This window comes from Balearica regulorum, chromosome 3, assembly GCF_011004875.1.
Source record: "Balearica regulorum gibbericeps isolate bBalReg1 chromosome 3, bBalReg1.pri, whole genome shotgun sequence".
Classification (NCBI taxonomy): Eukaryota; Metazoa; Chordata; class Aves; order Gruiformes; family Gruidae; genus Balearica; species Balearica regulorum.
Genome location: NC_046186.1, coordinates 36661786 through 36676906, shown reverse-complemented (window position 1 = coordinate 36676906; position 15121 = coordinate 36661786). Strand labels below are relative to the sequence as shown.

General features: G+C 37.7%; 1 protein-coding gene across 3 annotated transcripts in view; it reads left to right on the top strand.

The window, feature by feature from the left end:
• PHIP (PHIP subunit of CUL4-Ring ligase complex) overlaps window positions 1-15121 on the top strand; it is a 119198-nt gene that overhangs the window by 57175 nt on the left and 46902 nt on the right. For all 3 annotated transcript variants that reach the window (XM_075747550.1, XM_075747549.1, XM_075747551.1), the window contains exons 16-17: window positions 7015-7143; window positions 12183-12408. In XM_075747550.1, the coding sequence (XP_075603665.1) occupies window positions 7015-7143; window positions 12183-12408 (355 nt within the window). The remainder of the gene's footprint in view (window positions 1-7014; window positions 7144-12182; window positions 12409-15121) is intronic.

Below are 15121 nucleotides of genomic sequence, written 5' to 3'. Positions count from 1 at the left end.
TCCCTTGATTTCCTGACCAGTCTTGAAGTTTAGACCCAAGCTCTTATGACTGTGCTATAGTAAAGAAAAAAAAAGACAACTCTTTTTGGTCCTTAGTTTTCTTTTCAGGATGTTTCTTTCTTGAGAAGCTTTGGGCTGAGGAAAAAAACCCAACAGATTTGATATGCTTGTTTTGAAGGTGATCTCTGAAATTCCTTTATTTCATTTGATTGCCTTTGAAAACAAATGGGAGTAGTAGAATCAGCAAGCAGGTACTAACCTACCTTGTAAGGTAATCTCTTCTGGTTACGTGATGATTATAGTTGTATAGCTCTAAAGTGCTGCTGCTATTTCAAATGGTGCCTTAATGAAACTGGTTATGCTTCTTAGAAATGCTGGCACAAAATCAGGAAATGTAGTGATATACATTATAGCAGAGCAATAGTTGAATTTAAAACATTAAGCTTTTTTTTTTAAATTGAAAATATGTACTGTGACGCATCCAGTAAGAAAGCTTGAAGCACGTGGATACATTCATACTAGTTCTGCTTTACCTTCACTATGTGAAGTTACCATGGTGAATGTATGGCCTTTTCAGAGCCAGATACTAGTTAATCTGTGTAACTGCAGGTAAATGTTTTATAATAAATAACTAACTTACATGTTGATGTTAAGGTTGACATTTCCAGCCATAAGACATTAAGAAATACGGACAAGATTGCTGAAGCTAATGTCTGAGTTTTTTTGTCTCCGAGTCTGTAGCTAGCTGGTTGTCTAATGTACAGTTGTCTGGTACTATTCTTGGTTCCATGTGTTTCTTTCCAAGTGGGTCCTTAATTACTTTTATAGGATATATGGCAGTTGCATTGCATGGTCCTTTTTCAAGCTTATGCAATTTCCCCAACTTTCTGACACTCAGTATATCTTTTGAAAAGTGTTAATAGAAATACTTTCTTAGCTTTGTGAGCTTTGGATATATTTGTAGATTTATTTGAAGCTATTAGCATAAGCAGTGCCTGAGATTTGTTATGTTCAAAACTTGACCATAAAAAGGTCAAGTTCAAGCACCCATAAGTGTTTTCCTGCTTTTTACAATGGAAATTGTAGAGGCTGTAATTTTGACCCTATTTGAAGTTAATGGAGAGTGTGCACTACGATTGAAGAATCAGACCATCTGGATGCAGTGATGTGTTGGTTGTTTCTCCCCTCCAGTCTCTGCCCTCTTCCCACATGTCTTATGTTTTTATATAAATCACTGAGAAAATTTGGGAACCCCTGTGGAGGTGGTAGTAGTAATGTATTTCATAATGGCGATGATGTCTAGTTTTTGTGAATTTGGAAACACACATCCCCTGTTAATGACTGTTTGAATGTTTTAGTACAGTTTAATCCTTGTTTTGCTTAGAATTTACTGTCAGTGTTGTGGTATCAACTGATTCAGGTCAAAAGGGTTTCTTCCTGCAAATTGTCAATCAAGCAGAGGCTACTAAGTTACAATCGGATTTTTCTATGTGTTCCTGCTCCTTCAGACAGCTGGTTGTTGATGCTGTCCTTTATTTTTTAGCTTTGAGTGGACACTTCATTACAGGCAATTCCTATGCTATGCCTCCTTATGTCTGTGTATCTTAATGTTTTTCCTGCCCCATCTTCTGAGGTCTGATCTTTTACAATATGGTTCCTTACTTTCTAATGCTACTTGCAATGCAACCTGATAAACTCTGAAGCCCTAACAGCATTATCATATCACTTACAACATTGTTTCCATTTTCTTAATCAGTAAACCTGCACGGCCTGCCTAGATCTTTGTTGGCAACTACTTGATTAGTTTTAGCCTAAATTACATACCAAAAAATTGGAGTCCCTGTCAGAAGAGCAACATGGAAGATCAGATTCCATCTAGGACAGCTCAGCAGAATACTCTGTGCATGGAGTTTCTGCCACATGAGGTGATTTTTTTTGACTAATGTCCAAAAGGCATAATGCTTGTTTATATGGACAATGTATTGTAATCTCCAGTGTTAACTAGAGATTTAAAAATGGTTCTTATGTTGTGGCCCTCATAAAGTCTGAAGACACTTCCAGTTTTGCTGGGATTATTTGGGATTATATTTTTAGATCAGGTTTTGTGGTCATCTGAAATTCAGAATGACTTAGAATAAGATTATAGATGCATTCTTTTTGAATCAGTCAGTGTGTAGTCCTACTGAAATGTTTTTAAAATTTTCAAGAGTTTCCACCTTTGAATAGTACATAAGAACACATCCTGAAGAGCAAAGCCAGCATAATGCTCTAGTAGTCCAAGTAGAAGCCAATACTGAGTTTGCAGTATGTTTATTAAGAAAACTTTTTTTAAACAAAAAGATGCTCTAAATGCTTTTTATATAACCTTTAGATAACTGAGGCATCCGCAGGGTAGATGATCTGTCAGATCTTTAATTGATATGTATATCTTTCAAGGCAAATACAGCATTTGTGAATGGGTAACTGACTTGGGTGGTAGGAAGATAGAAACATTTTTTAGTAAACATTTTGCTCTTAATTACTTCTTGTCCTTTTCCTACCATTTGATCCTTTGTTACTGGAAGCAGTGTAGAAGCCCTGTTGTTGGAGGGGGTTTTTGTTTGTTTTTTTTTGTTTTGTTTGTTTGTGTTTGTTTGTTTATTTTTTTTAACTGGCTTAAAAATTAAGTGTTCTTTCCACTCCTCCAAATCTGCAGCAACCTCTTCTAACTTTGCAGAAAGTCTGTAGATATTTTTTGGCTTACCATGGAAGCATGCTGTGATCAGATTGTTCCTTGTTACTTAAAGCAAAGGAGAACATAAACCTGCAAAGGAACTTCAAAATACTTGGACTGATTTGACTCAAGCAGCTGCGACGTAGTTTCATCACTTATGAAAGAGGTTATATGTTTTAATAACAATTAGTTAACTTTTGCTTTATTTGCTAGTTCTAGAAAGTTGTTCTAGCATACCATTGTTGTGATTGTTAGAATCTGAATTTCAGTTTTTGAGTTTGAATGTTGCGTGTGACTAATTTTCATTTGTTCCTACGCATTTGAGTAGAGTAGTTCTCTTCCTGCTAAAGGTCTTTTTGTATAGGCATGCAAAATAGTCCTCTTTCCTTAGAGTCCATGTGAAGAAACTGAGCTCTTAGGGTTTCTATTACTATGATGAGTGGAAACATTTCTCTGTGGCTGTTCCACTTGGAATTTACTTATCTTGAACATGGGAAGCAAAAATTATGTGTACTGCTTTGGAAGAGTTTGTTCTTATCATTGTTGTCTAGCATGTATGCGCTTTCTCTTTCTCTTCTGGGTATACTTCGGTATATTTTAGGATTATAGTTTTCTTCTTCTTGTTGCGTTGTATGTGATGCATCACAATGGATACACAGTGATATTTCTCCCAGTGTTTCCAACTAATTGTCTCAGTCCCTTAATGTGAAAGGCGGGAGACAATGTTACCTACCTCAGGCTAGTAGAGGCTTAATTCACTGACTTTTTAAACAGTGCTGATGACTTGTGTTGGAAGGTGTGATAGAAATGCATAGTGTTATTGTGTGTGAACTGAGTTCCATTATTTTTTCTGGCAGTGTGTTAGTTATTCCTAATAATCTTACTAGGTTCGTGACCTATTGCATTTTGTCCTGTTGGCTTGTAATTGCTTCGGTTGATACCATTTGTGCTGTGTCCCAAATCTGTTCTCCGTGGATGATTTCCTAATGTTCATTTCATCAGTGGGCTCTTACTTTTTCTGTAGTCAGTAACAGAAAGGCCTGACTTGAGGAACTTCACTGATAACATCCTTTTAGTTCTGTACATCTTTCCAAAACCACTAAGTGTTATTCTTTCCTTAGTAAGTTTACTTACTCTGCATTTCTCCTACTAAGCACAATCTGTTCCATTTGAATTAAGTTTTCAGTGCCATATCATGGCTGTGAAATCTAGCTAGGTTGAATGAATTATATTTTCTTGGTATTAAAAAAAATCAGTTATTTTACTGAAGCAAGTCTAAGTGTATCTGGTACTCTCTACTCTTGATTAATTTTCATTTTACTCAATTTCTCTTTTTTTTTTCCTTTTTTTCCTCCTGTGTCTTTTACTTTTCTTAAAAACTAGGTTTTAAGTCTTTCATAATATCTGTTGGTAACAGGTCAGAAAGGCTTATTATTGACCTCACTCTGTCTTTAGGTGGTATTACTCAGTTTTAATACAACAAATTATTTTTTGGATCAAAGACATGTTACTTTGTGTATTAGTTTGACAGCTCTATTCTGCCTGGTTTGGGGGAAAACAGTAAGCTGTCTTCAAAGCTGAGAGGGAAAAAGTAACTTTGCTTTTTCATTCTCTTATTTCGTCAACATTCCTTCTTTCATGATGTACCAACGTGCATCTGTTTCCTTGCTAGTGAAAATACGGACAAATAGCTTAATTCTTGGAGTGAGACTGAAAGTAATCATAGCCTAGTCCTCAGTGTATAGCATCACTGGTTCTTTCCTGTTTGTGACTGAAGAGTCCTTCCTGCTTTGGTACCAGCAGTGTCTTACTCTTGGCAGCCCTCTCACTCTTGCTCACTCTTGGCACCCTTTGTTGGGACAGCTCTTAATTGACCAGTGCTTTTTCTGCTCTCGTGAGTGGTCTTTTCCCTTCACCACTGATCTCCTTTTATTCAGCAGGGGAAGGTTCCAGACAGAATAAACAGTTTATCTTCTTTGGGATATAGTCTTCATATAGTTCTTGCGTCTTTGATTTAAAAGGGATGGAATGGGGAAAGCAGCTTTCCTTCTTGCTGAAGTTCTTTAACTTGCTGAAGTTACAGCTTCACTGATTTACTACAGCTTCCCCTTCTGCAACTTAACATTTAATTTCTATTCCAAATGACCAACTCCTCTGTGTTAGCTTTATTATTGAAGAAATTCCATTGTAAAGTGTCATTTATTAATGCCAAAATACTTTCATTTAAAAAAAATTCTACTGGGTAGCACACTCTGGCAGGCTTTACTCTTTAATTTGTAACATTAATTATCTTGCAAGCTTATCTCCAACAGTAATTTTTGTTCTTAGAATATTAAGGATCTTTATTTCCAAGTAATTGTATGTCACACTTGAGGGGTTTTACCAAAAGGTCTTGCTGCTGTCCTTTCCAAGAGCGCTTTTTAAACCAGATTCTGGCCACAGAAAACTATTTGCACTATGTTAATCACTGAATAGTAGATCACTATTCTTTTCTTTTACATAAGAAGAGAGTGTCTTCCAACTCACACTGTAATTCCCAGGGGTTTCTTGAAAATGGTCCATCCAAACCGTTTCTTGCTGGGAAGGATAAAAAAACCCCCATCATCTTAACAGTTCGATTTTTTTTCCCCTTCTATTTATTTTTCCCCTCACCATGGTTAGCAAATAGTTCTTCCCACAACGTGTCTTGTTTTCCTTATAAAACAAAAAGTCCTGAAATCTTAGGTTCTAGGAGAACCCTGAAATTCTGTTTATGAAGGAGTTGAATGTTAGGAAGCTTGATACTTTGGAGGAAGGCAAAGGGAACAGAAATGTCTGTGTAAGTACTCCTTTTCCAGGTTTTTACTGTACATCTGCAAAGCTCATTCTTGGGTTGAAGGTCCTTCCCCTTTCCACCTACCTCCTCAGACCGTCTGCCTTTAATACCGTGAGCTTTCTGCATACAAAAAGCAGCACAAAGTTTTAACTTTGCCTTGGTTGTTGGATCTTGCTTGGCCTAAATTAATTCTGCATTCCTAGCTGTTGTGATGTTAGTGTCACTCGCTTGAAGCTCTGTTTTTATTTTCCATCTCTTTCTATAGGCTACTTCTGTTCGTTTCTTCTGGAATAATTGGCAAAATAGAACATAAAATTCACATTGGTTTATGTTCCTCTTTTGCTAATCCAGAAACTCATTTAACTTTTACGGAAAATACTTGTAGTAAGGAAAGACCTTTATCAAATACCTGAAAGCACTGGTAATAGGTGTAGCAGCCTCTACCACTGGGAGGGTGTGCAGGGGTGTGGGTGTGGATGTGTTGTAAGACTGTGGGCAAACGGTTTAGACTTCTTGCCTTTGTCTCAGCCTGGAAGATAGTGAGAACAGTACCTACCTCACAGGTTTTTTGAGGCTTGGTTCATTAACTTCTTAAAATAATGCTCATGGCCTCTGGAAGGTGCTATGCTAGTGTTACTGCCTGCAGGCTGAATACCATTGTTTTTTCTGGCAGTATATAGGCCTGCCATAGTTAGGGAAACAATTTTGTTTGGTGTCTCTTTAAAGAAAATGCAAAAGTGCTTTGCTGGGGAGAATAGAAAGGGGCTTTCTGAAGAGGTGCTGAAGACATGAAAATTCAGAGTGGTGATTGGTCACCTCTGCTTGATTGACAGGTTGCAGGGAAAAACAAAAACCCATTTGTTCTGGCTTAATGGAACTGGAAAACAGAAAATGAGTATCAGGTAAAAATTCCTTTTTTAAAATCTTTGCAGTTCTCCTTTAAAAAGTGGAGTTTTTACACAAATCTATACCTCCCCCACTCCAATAAATTAGGGGTAGGAATTACAGAAACAGGCAGTTGCTAAGTTGTGTAATGTGGGTTGTCTACGTCAGTGCGTTTTCTAGCAGGCAGGTGTTCTGAAACACCGCAGCAGCCAATGCCACTGGGCTAGCTTAGCAAAAAGGCAGAGGATGGAAAGGGTGTAGTGACTAAGCCCTGCACTGGACCCAGCTCTCTGGTTAGGCTCATTAGCAGGACATTGAAGGGGAGACTTATTTTCACTTCCTATACTGTGCCTGCTTTGTGGATAAAGTCTGTCAGTTTCTACTACTATCAATTTGGCATCTTTCATGAGCATTATTGCAAAATTCACTGAAAAGTGAATAGCTAAAAAGTAAAGTATGTTTTAAAGTAACTTCCATTTAGCAGTATACTGTCTTACAGATTTTATAATAAATTTCAACATCTCACCACAGTTTTGAGAATCATAATTGAAAATTATTTATTTCTGGTAACTTAATTATTTTGTATGTTGATGTATTTCAGATTGAAGGACAAGGACATGGTGCAGTTTTTGACTGCAAGTGCTCTCCTGATGGACAGCATTTTGCATGTACTGATTCTCACGGTCACCTTCTGATTTTTGGCTTTGGTTCCAGTAGCAAATATGACAAGGTACAGTGCAAGATGAAAATAAAATGTTTGTCTGTGTTGAATGCATTCATGCAAACTTTCCTTCAGAGCGTCATTTCAAGAGAGGGTATCTTAACACAATTTTGAGCCGTTAGTATGGGATGTTTCAGATTCCTGGTGTTGACACTGAGTTTTCTTTCACTGTCTTTTTTAGACTATGGAAACATGCTATTGAGCTGTTGTTTACATGGGAAGTTAATAATATAATTTTAAAAGTTACCCAGTCACTGTCTGCTCTCTTAAGTGACAAGGTTACAAGCATCTACTAATGGATCCACATGGATAATGTGAATAAACCGCAATGGAATTTATAATAGTTGAACATTTTGCTTTAAATATTTTTCTGGTTCTTAACTAAGACAAAAAAAAAGGAGGTGTGCGTAATAGAACTAATTCCTGCTATTTGTATTTAAACATTGCATAGGCTGGGAAACAATTAATTTACAATAAATGTACTATATGTTCTAATGATACAATTTTATGTCTTCTAATGAAGTCTTGCTGTCGTGGATGCCTTGGTGCTTATACAGCAATGTTCCACCCTTACTGTGTGACTAAAATATTACATGTAATGTCATAGTCTACATTGTATGTTCTAAGTGTGGGTGTCTTGCCACAGACCCTCATGACTGTAAAGATACATGGTGTTACTTTTTTTCTCTGTGGATGAACATGCCCTTTGAACCATACAGGTTACCTGTCCACAAGGTCCTAGTTCTTTTACCACCCAGGGAAGAGGTGAGGTGTGTTTCTTCTCCATGTTTCTAAGACTTAAGCAGATGTTATCTGCTTCAGGATTTTCATCTCTGCTTCTGGTAGCTGATAGTTGAAGGTTGTTGGTAAACTACTGGCTTCTGGATATTGCCTTCTGCTTTGGATCTTGGAAATCAGGCTGGCCTTGAAAGCATTTTGGCAAACAGCAACACAGAGCAGCCTGAAGGAGGGGAGCAAAAGGAATTTTAATCCTTGTCTTGCAAGCCGCTACATTTCTTTCTGTAGTCTTCCAGCTCTTATTTTGATGCTAGTTACAGCAGCATTTGCAAATTGTGGATTTTTTTTTTTCTCCTTGTCTCTCAACTATGATTTGAAGTACTCGGTACTTGGCTGCTGTTGCTATCGCTCAGCTACTACTAGCTGTGCATATCCCCTTCCATTCGAAAGAAAACAAATGAGCAGAGACACCACAAGCAAGGAAAACAGATTATTAGATCATTTTCAAGGTCTTTGTCTTTCAGAGTTCTTACTCTTCCAAACTTTAAAGCCTGTCGTAATAGAAACGTTTTTCTCACCGTGTCCATGGATTGTTCCAGGTTTATTTTTCTCTCCAATGATTTTGGAAGTGTATAGTCTCTGCTACTCAGGAATGTTGGAAATTAAATTGAGACAGCCTTTTTTGTCTTTGCTGTGATAGACCAGGAGTTTCCTTTACACTGCTATTTGAGAATTTACCTTGTGAGGGATTAGATCTGTTTGAAGAATGAAAACAATTGCTTTTCCTTCCTTGAATTCTACAGACCCTTTGTTCTCTTGGGTTTTTTGCTGCAGCCTCTGAGAAAAGATTATGGTTAAAATTTTTCACTTATTGGGTGATGTAAAATGATCCCCTCCAGCTGTTACTGCGCCAGTGGTAATCTTGGCATTCTTGACCATAGAAGAAATAGGAGCAAATAGGACTTAGATTTGTTACCTCTTTAATCTCAGTCTTCAACTCTCAGAAAACTCAGCCTGGAAGTTTCTGATCTTTCTTGTTTAGTTCCATCTCCTCTTTCATTTTTGTCTGACCTGATTTATGGAAAAATGTAACTACAGATAGGTAGGTACTGGAGATTAGGTGTTCTTTTTTCTGTCCTCCCCCCTCCCTCAGATACTTGTGGTGGGTTTTGGGTTTTTTTTTCCAGACATCTTGTGAGAATATGCTCTGGTAGGACCTGCATTTTCTTTTGGCTTTAAAATGGTTTCCATCCATCTTGGGGAATGATTTTTAATGGAGAAAGGAGTGTGGTAACCTGTCCTGTATTCCTGCATGTGAATTGTGCTCAGGACAATGATTATAGCTGAGATAGTGTTAGCTTCTGAGAGAGCATGCTCTTGGTTTTCCACACGTATGGGGGTTTTTTTCCATGTTATGTTCAGATAGTATCTGTGTTTCCTTGTTGAGTGGAAACACTGTCCAGGCTTTTTTTTCCCCCCAGTGGGGATGGCCATGACAAAGGCAATGGGATGCTTTTGATTTGTTTTCTTTTTTTTTCCTTTGATGATATGTGGTTTTGTAGAGTAATTCTTTAGTAGTAAAAAAGAAAAAAAAAGAATACATTTGCTGCTTGTTTGTGGCTCCTTTGTTACTGACTCAATTAAGGGAACCTTGAACCAATCTCAGCTGAGATTTCTGAGTGTGTGATGATAATCAGAGATGAGCTGAGCTCACTGTCAACAGGACATGTGCACTTGGGAAGTTCTTGCTTAGGTGGAAACTTGTCCAGGAATGCCTAACTGTCCTAAAGCATAAGGTACCTTTCTGTTGATTTTAAGTCTTAGATAGGACTGGATCTCTGAGCTTTCAAAGGCTTTTGTTCGTGCAGACTGCCAAAACCACAGTTCTTTGTTGCAAGTTGATGGCTCCTGTACAGTGGATTGGTGCAGTAGTGGGGAAAATCTTTTTGCATCTGTGTAGGTGTGCCCATTTGGAGAAACTGCGTGTTCTAAATGCGTAGCGGTTACTGAAGGAGGGCCTATTTGTAGAGCTCAGACCTTGTGGAACGCTTTCATGCTCAAACCCAAGGTGGGTTTGTGAAGTCATATGTACAGAGGACTCATATGTCCTAATGGTGGTGTAGTATCACCTTATTGTTATGAATTTGATCTCTAATAGTGTATCAAGAAATAAGTCTGATTGTTAGTGCTTTCAACTGGTTGTCTGCTGAACATAGCCATTTAAGATTCTTTCTAATTCTTCTGATTTTTCTCAGGACTTGGAATAGCCCAAGGATAGGATGGTTGCCTGGGGTTCCAGTAGGGACATTCCAGTGTTCTACCTGAGAGTTGGCCTGAGCCTGGGTTCTCCATGAAATGCCATTCTTATCCAATGGAGTAGAAAATTGTTGCTTACTCTCTCTTATCACACCTGATTGCAGTACAGAGTACTCAGAAGTCCCTCATGATCTTGCACCAGAGACTGTTCTGGTAGAGGTCACTGAATCTAAGGAAGGACTTTCAGATCTTCCCTTTGCTTCCAAAACCTGGGTTGCAGACAACACTGTACAGCCAAATCACAGCACATTAAAACTCACAGTCTGTGATCATGCCATTGGAATCTCTTCTTTCCCAGTGTGGGAAGCACTTAATAGGAGAATTTACACTAGGTCAAAGTACTGGATACTCCACTGTTATGATTCTAAGGAAAATTGTAAGTCCTCCTAGAGAACCTATATCTTTATCATATTGAGCTATTTAAGCTGAAGGAACAAAGTTGTTAAGCAGGCCTTGATTCTGTCAGACACATGAAAGTACTTGTATCTTTCTCATTCAGCCTCTATTAAGTTAACAGAGAATCTGGCAACAAGACTTCAGTCAGGGCTTCTTACTGCAGTGGGATATCACCTTGTCCATATGTACTTTGTAAGGGTAACCTTTTGAATCCCTGAAGTAAATTCTTTGCCATTGCACTTTTCTGTGCATCTTTCAAACTTCTTCCTGTTGTTACTTTTCTGAATTTTTGTGGGGTCCAGATCCCATGATTCCTATGATTTTTTAAATTATTTTTTTAATCCACCTCATGTGGATGCACATAGGCACTTTCTGATGTTGTAATTTATAGATGTCTGTCATCTTTCCTTCCTGGTCTTCTCACATCCAGGACTGGAGACCTTTGTCATTGAGAGATCATACATCTGAGAATATGCTATAACCTCTGCCTTACTGATTTCTACGTAACAAGTTACTGGAAATTATGTTATGGATTGGTCATGATAGTGCATGCTCTTCAGAAATCAGACTATATTATGTGACAACTTAGGCATTCCTCTGTCCATGTTCAAATACATGTCTTTAATACCTAAGACAAGATTTTTTTTTGAGATCTCTATGCCTTGAGTCAATTGTTTAATCATTTTTATACTGCACTGGAAATCTAATTTGCGTGAATCATGATTTCATGATTTTATTTTTACTTGTTCAAAGTTAAAACTGAGTACATAAGCTGCCAAGGAGATTGCTTGCCAGCAGATAATGTTGGGATGTGTAGTATACGCATCAGCTTGTCTTCTGTTCTTTTCTCCTTGCGGTTCAATATTGTTCTGATTGCACAGTATTGAGATGTATGTGCCAACAAGGGATGGATCATAAGTCTTTTTATGTAGTATTTGGACAAAAGAATTCTTCAGTCTTGAGTGTCTGTGGAAAGTCACCTAGAGTAAATTATGAGCAGGTGGACTGAAATTAAAAAAAAACAAACTTTGAGCCTGAAGAGTTCAACTTTAGATCAGCTTTATTTTATCTACTGGAACTTTTTCATGTATCTGGCATTACAATAGGAATATATATGTTTGGCTGCTGGTGTTAAAATATTTGGCAATGATGTGATGTGATAAATATTTTTCTATTCCTCTTCTTCCTACACCATAGGTCATAAGTCTGTGACACAATTTTCGTTATCAGAATATATATCCATATATTCAGAGTGTAGAAGAAAGTTTATAAACTATTTAATACGTCCGTGCTGTGTTCAGTCAAATGTCTTGAAGTAGTTAAATATTGGCCCATTCCCCTGTTCTTTAAATGCTCCCCACTCACAAACATGTGGATTAATCTCTTTATACTATAATACAGAAAAGGAGTACTGGGGAAAAAAAATAATGGTGTCATTAAATTTTCCCCTTAAAGCCGAGATAAACAGATCAGCCTATAATCTTGTTTTTGCAAAAGTGACCATGAGTAACATTGTTAAAAATACTTCTGGCAGTTATCTTCTGTATGCTTTTTTTAATAGGTTCTTTAAAAAAATTACAAAATGACTTTGTTTACAGATAGCAGATCAGATGTTCTTTCATAGTGATTATCGGCCCCTTATCCGTGATGCCAACAACTTTGTCCTGGATGAACAGACGCAGCAGGCTCCACACCTTATGCCTCCCCCATTTTTGGTTGATGTGGATGGCAACCCTCATCCTGCAAGGTATCAAAGACTAGTTCCTGGTCGTGAGAACTGCAGGGAGGAACAGCTTATACCTCAGATGGGAGTGACATCTTCAGGTATGGAAAATTTCACTTCAGTACACAGTAGCCTATCTAGTTACCACCAGGTGTTTGACACTTTCCCTTTCACTTCGTCCTTTTTCTTTGTTTCTGGGCATAGTAGTTCTCGCAGTGTGAAAGAATTGCAATGTCCTTGGCACTGGTTGCTTGTGACCATTTCACCTACAGTAGTGTGATCTATAAAGTCAGTACTAATTGATGCTACAACGCCAGTTAGCTTGGAGCTCATTTCATTATTGAAATAGTGTATTGAATAGTTGATCTCTTTGGGGTAAGATTTGCTGCTGCAGAAAACCTAGGAAATAGACTGATCTTCCACAGAGCAGTTGGAACAGGTAACATTACACGAGTAGAAGAACGAGAGGATGCCTGAAACGTGCAAAATCCTCTTCCTCTTTAGATGAAGGCAGTCATTCAACTTAAGCTTTGATGGTTTGGTTAGAGAACTGTGAAGATTTGATGAGGATACAAAATCTAGGAAGTTCCTTGAAACTTGTATTCTCCTTGCAGACAACGTGGGAGGAAAGTGCATATTTTGGGCCAATGACTGGCCGTTGGAAACTGCCTGAATGTGGTCCACATGGGTGGAGGTGTAAAAGTGATGCCTACTTGTCACATGTCACTAGTTCAATATTAGTATGAATGAGCAAACAGTGACTGGTGAAAGTAGCTTTAAATGTTTTCAAGATAAGCATTGTTAAGTATTTGGATTTTTCTTGAAAATATGGGAAAACTGACTGTGCCTGTAAGTAGTGGCTTATAAGTATACCATACCTACGCCTGTGGTGTCAGACATTCCAGGAAGGTTAACTGGCAGTGCTGTTACCAGATCTCTTTATCCTCATTTGTAGACTGGAGGATTTTAAGCCACTGAATACTTAGTAATTTTTCAGGAGCATTTCTTTATTTCCTCCAAAATTATAGGAAGAAATGCTACCTGAGAAGCAACTGTAAGAAGGGAAAAAATCCTTTCTGGTGAATGTATGCTATGTTTTATGTCTAGCTTTTTAGCTAGAGGCTTTGAAGCTAAATTCCATTTCCAAGGAAGGATGCAATTTTGCTTCGTTGTTACAGCACGGAGCCATGACATTCTGAAATTCTCCAAATTTGAAAATGTCCTGGGCACATGCTACAGTACAGTATCTTGCAACAAGTCGGACTCTGCACACAGACCCAAAAATACTAAATTTGGTGGTGTGGTTGCATGGCACATGAATGAATGCCTGCACCGGTAGGAAGATGATGTCCGTAGCATTTTTTTAATAGCAGGAAGCCATCAAACCAGGCTAACAGAGAGCCAGAGAGATTTTTGATAAACAGAACACATTTTTCTACCTCTTTACAGTTTAGCAACAATATATGCAGTCTTATGCAAAGCTAAACTATGTTAATGTATTTTTATATGTTACTTCCACTAAGGATGCTCCTTGCTTTCTGAAACTTTATTGTGGGATTTGATGGATCTCCCTCAGAGCACTGACAATTTATTTCTTGTCAAGTTTTCTGTATGGGCTTATAAGAGTAGGGGGAGTTCAGATAGTCATGCTTGATTTACTGCCTAGATGTATGTGAAGCTCCTTTAAACCAAAGGTTTTGACAAAAATCAAATATATACCAATGTCTTTATTTCTTTTTTTTTAAAAAAAAACCCTTACTGTTACTTGCAAAGGCAAAATTTTACAAGCTAGATACATAAATATTCATTTTGTTTAAGTAGCAGTTTCCTTACTTAAGATCATTCTTGGGTTATTAGTAGTATTTCCCATTGTTTTCAGTAGACAGTATGTCTGCTCATGAGATCACCAAATAAATCTGTCTGTCTCACTACATGAGTCAGAAGACATCCAGCTGTGGTTTCACCAGTGCTCATTCCATGATTCCAAGCTTCTGCTGCATTAGGGAAGTTGACTTCAACTACAATAACCTTGAAACCCTGAGAGCGGTATCTTAAATATTTATGCTCTTTCTGAATACCATCATCTATTAAGAGATGGCTGCTTCTGGCTAGCCACGTGGTCAAAGCTCTTCATTTTGTAGCAGAATTACTGTAAAATGTGCAGTTTATACTATGATACCTCTTTAGAATCATGCTGGGAAAATAATTTCTGTAGCTTGTTTCTTTGAACATTGTCATCCCTCATTACAAAGTTCTGCAAGTTCTGCTTCTCTTGACCAGAGCTTCCCACCACTCCACCATCTAACTATTCCGTGTGGAGGTATCTGACTTCCTTTTCAAATCAGTACTGTAACCATCGCCTTTTTCTCCATACTTCTCTAATTTTTTGTGACCATTGTGAGTATGAAAAGAGGTTTTGTGTTGTTTATGCTTACATGCTGTATTTTTTGCTTGCTGCACAGAAACGGTATAATCACCTTGTAATCACTTCTGTGAGAACTATTTCCTGTCTTTTATTCATGAGACCTACCCAAAAGGAGGTTTCCTGGCTGTTTTACATACCAAAGAAAATTAGCATTACTTAACCTGTGTGATCATTATGCCTATGTGGAACTCAATCAAGCATTTTTTACTGCTTGCTCTTCTCCGGTATAGATAATTCTTTTCTAATTCAGTTAGACCTTCTTGATGTAGTTCTTTCATTGAATCTTATACTAAAGTGTTTTATAATGCATTTGGGGCAGGCTAAGAACACATTTGAACAATTTGCATCAGCTAAGCTGACAAAACAATTGTGTTAAGCTTCTGTGACTT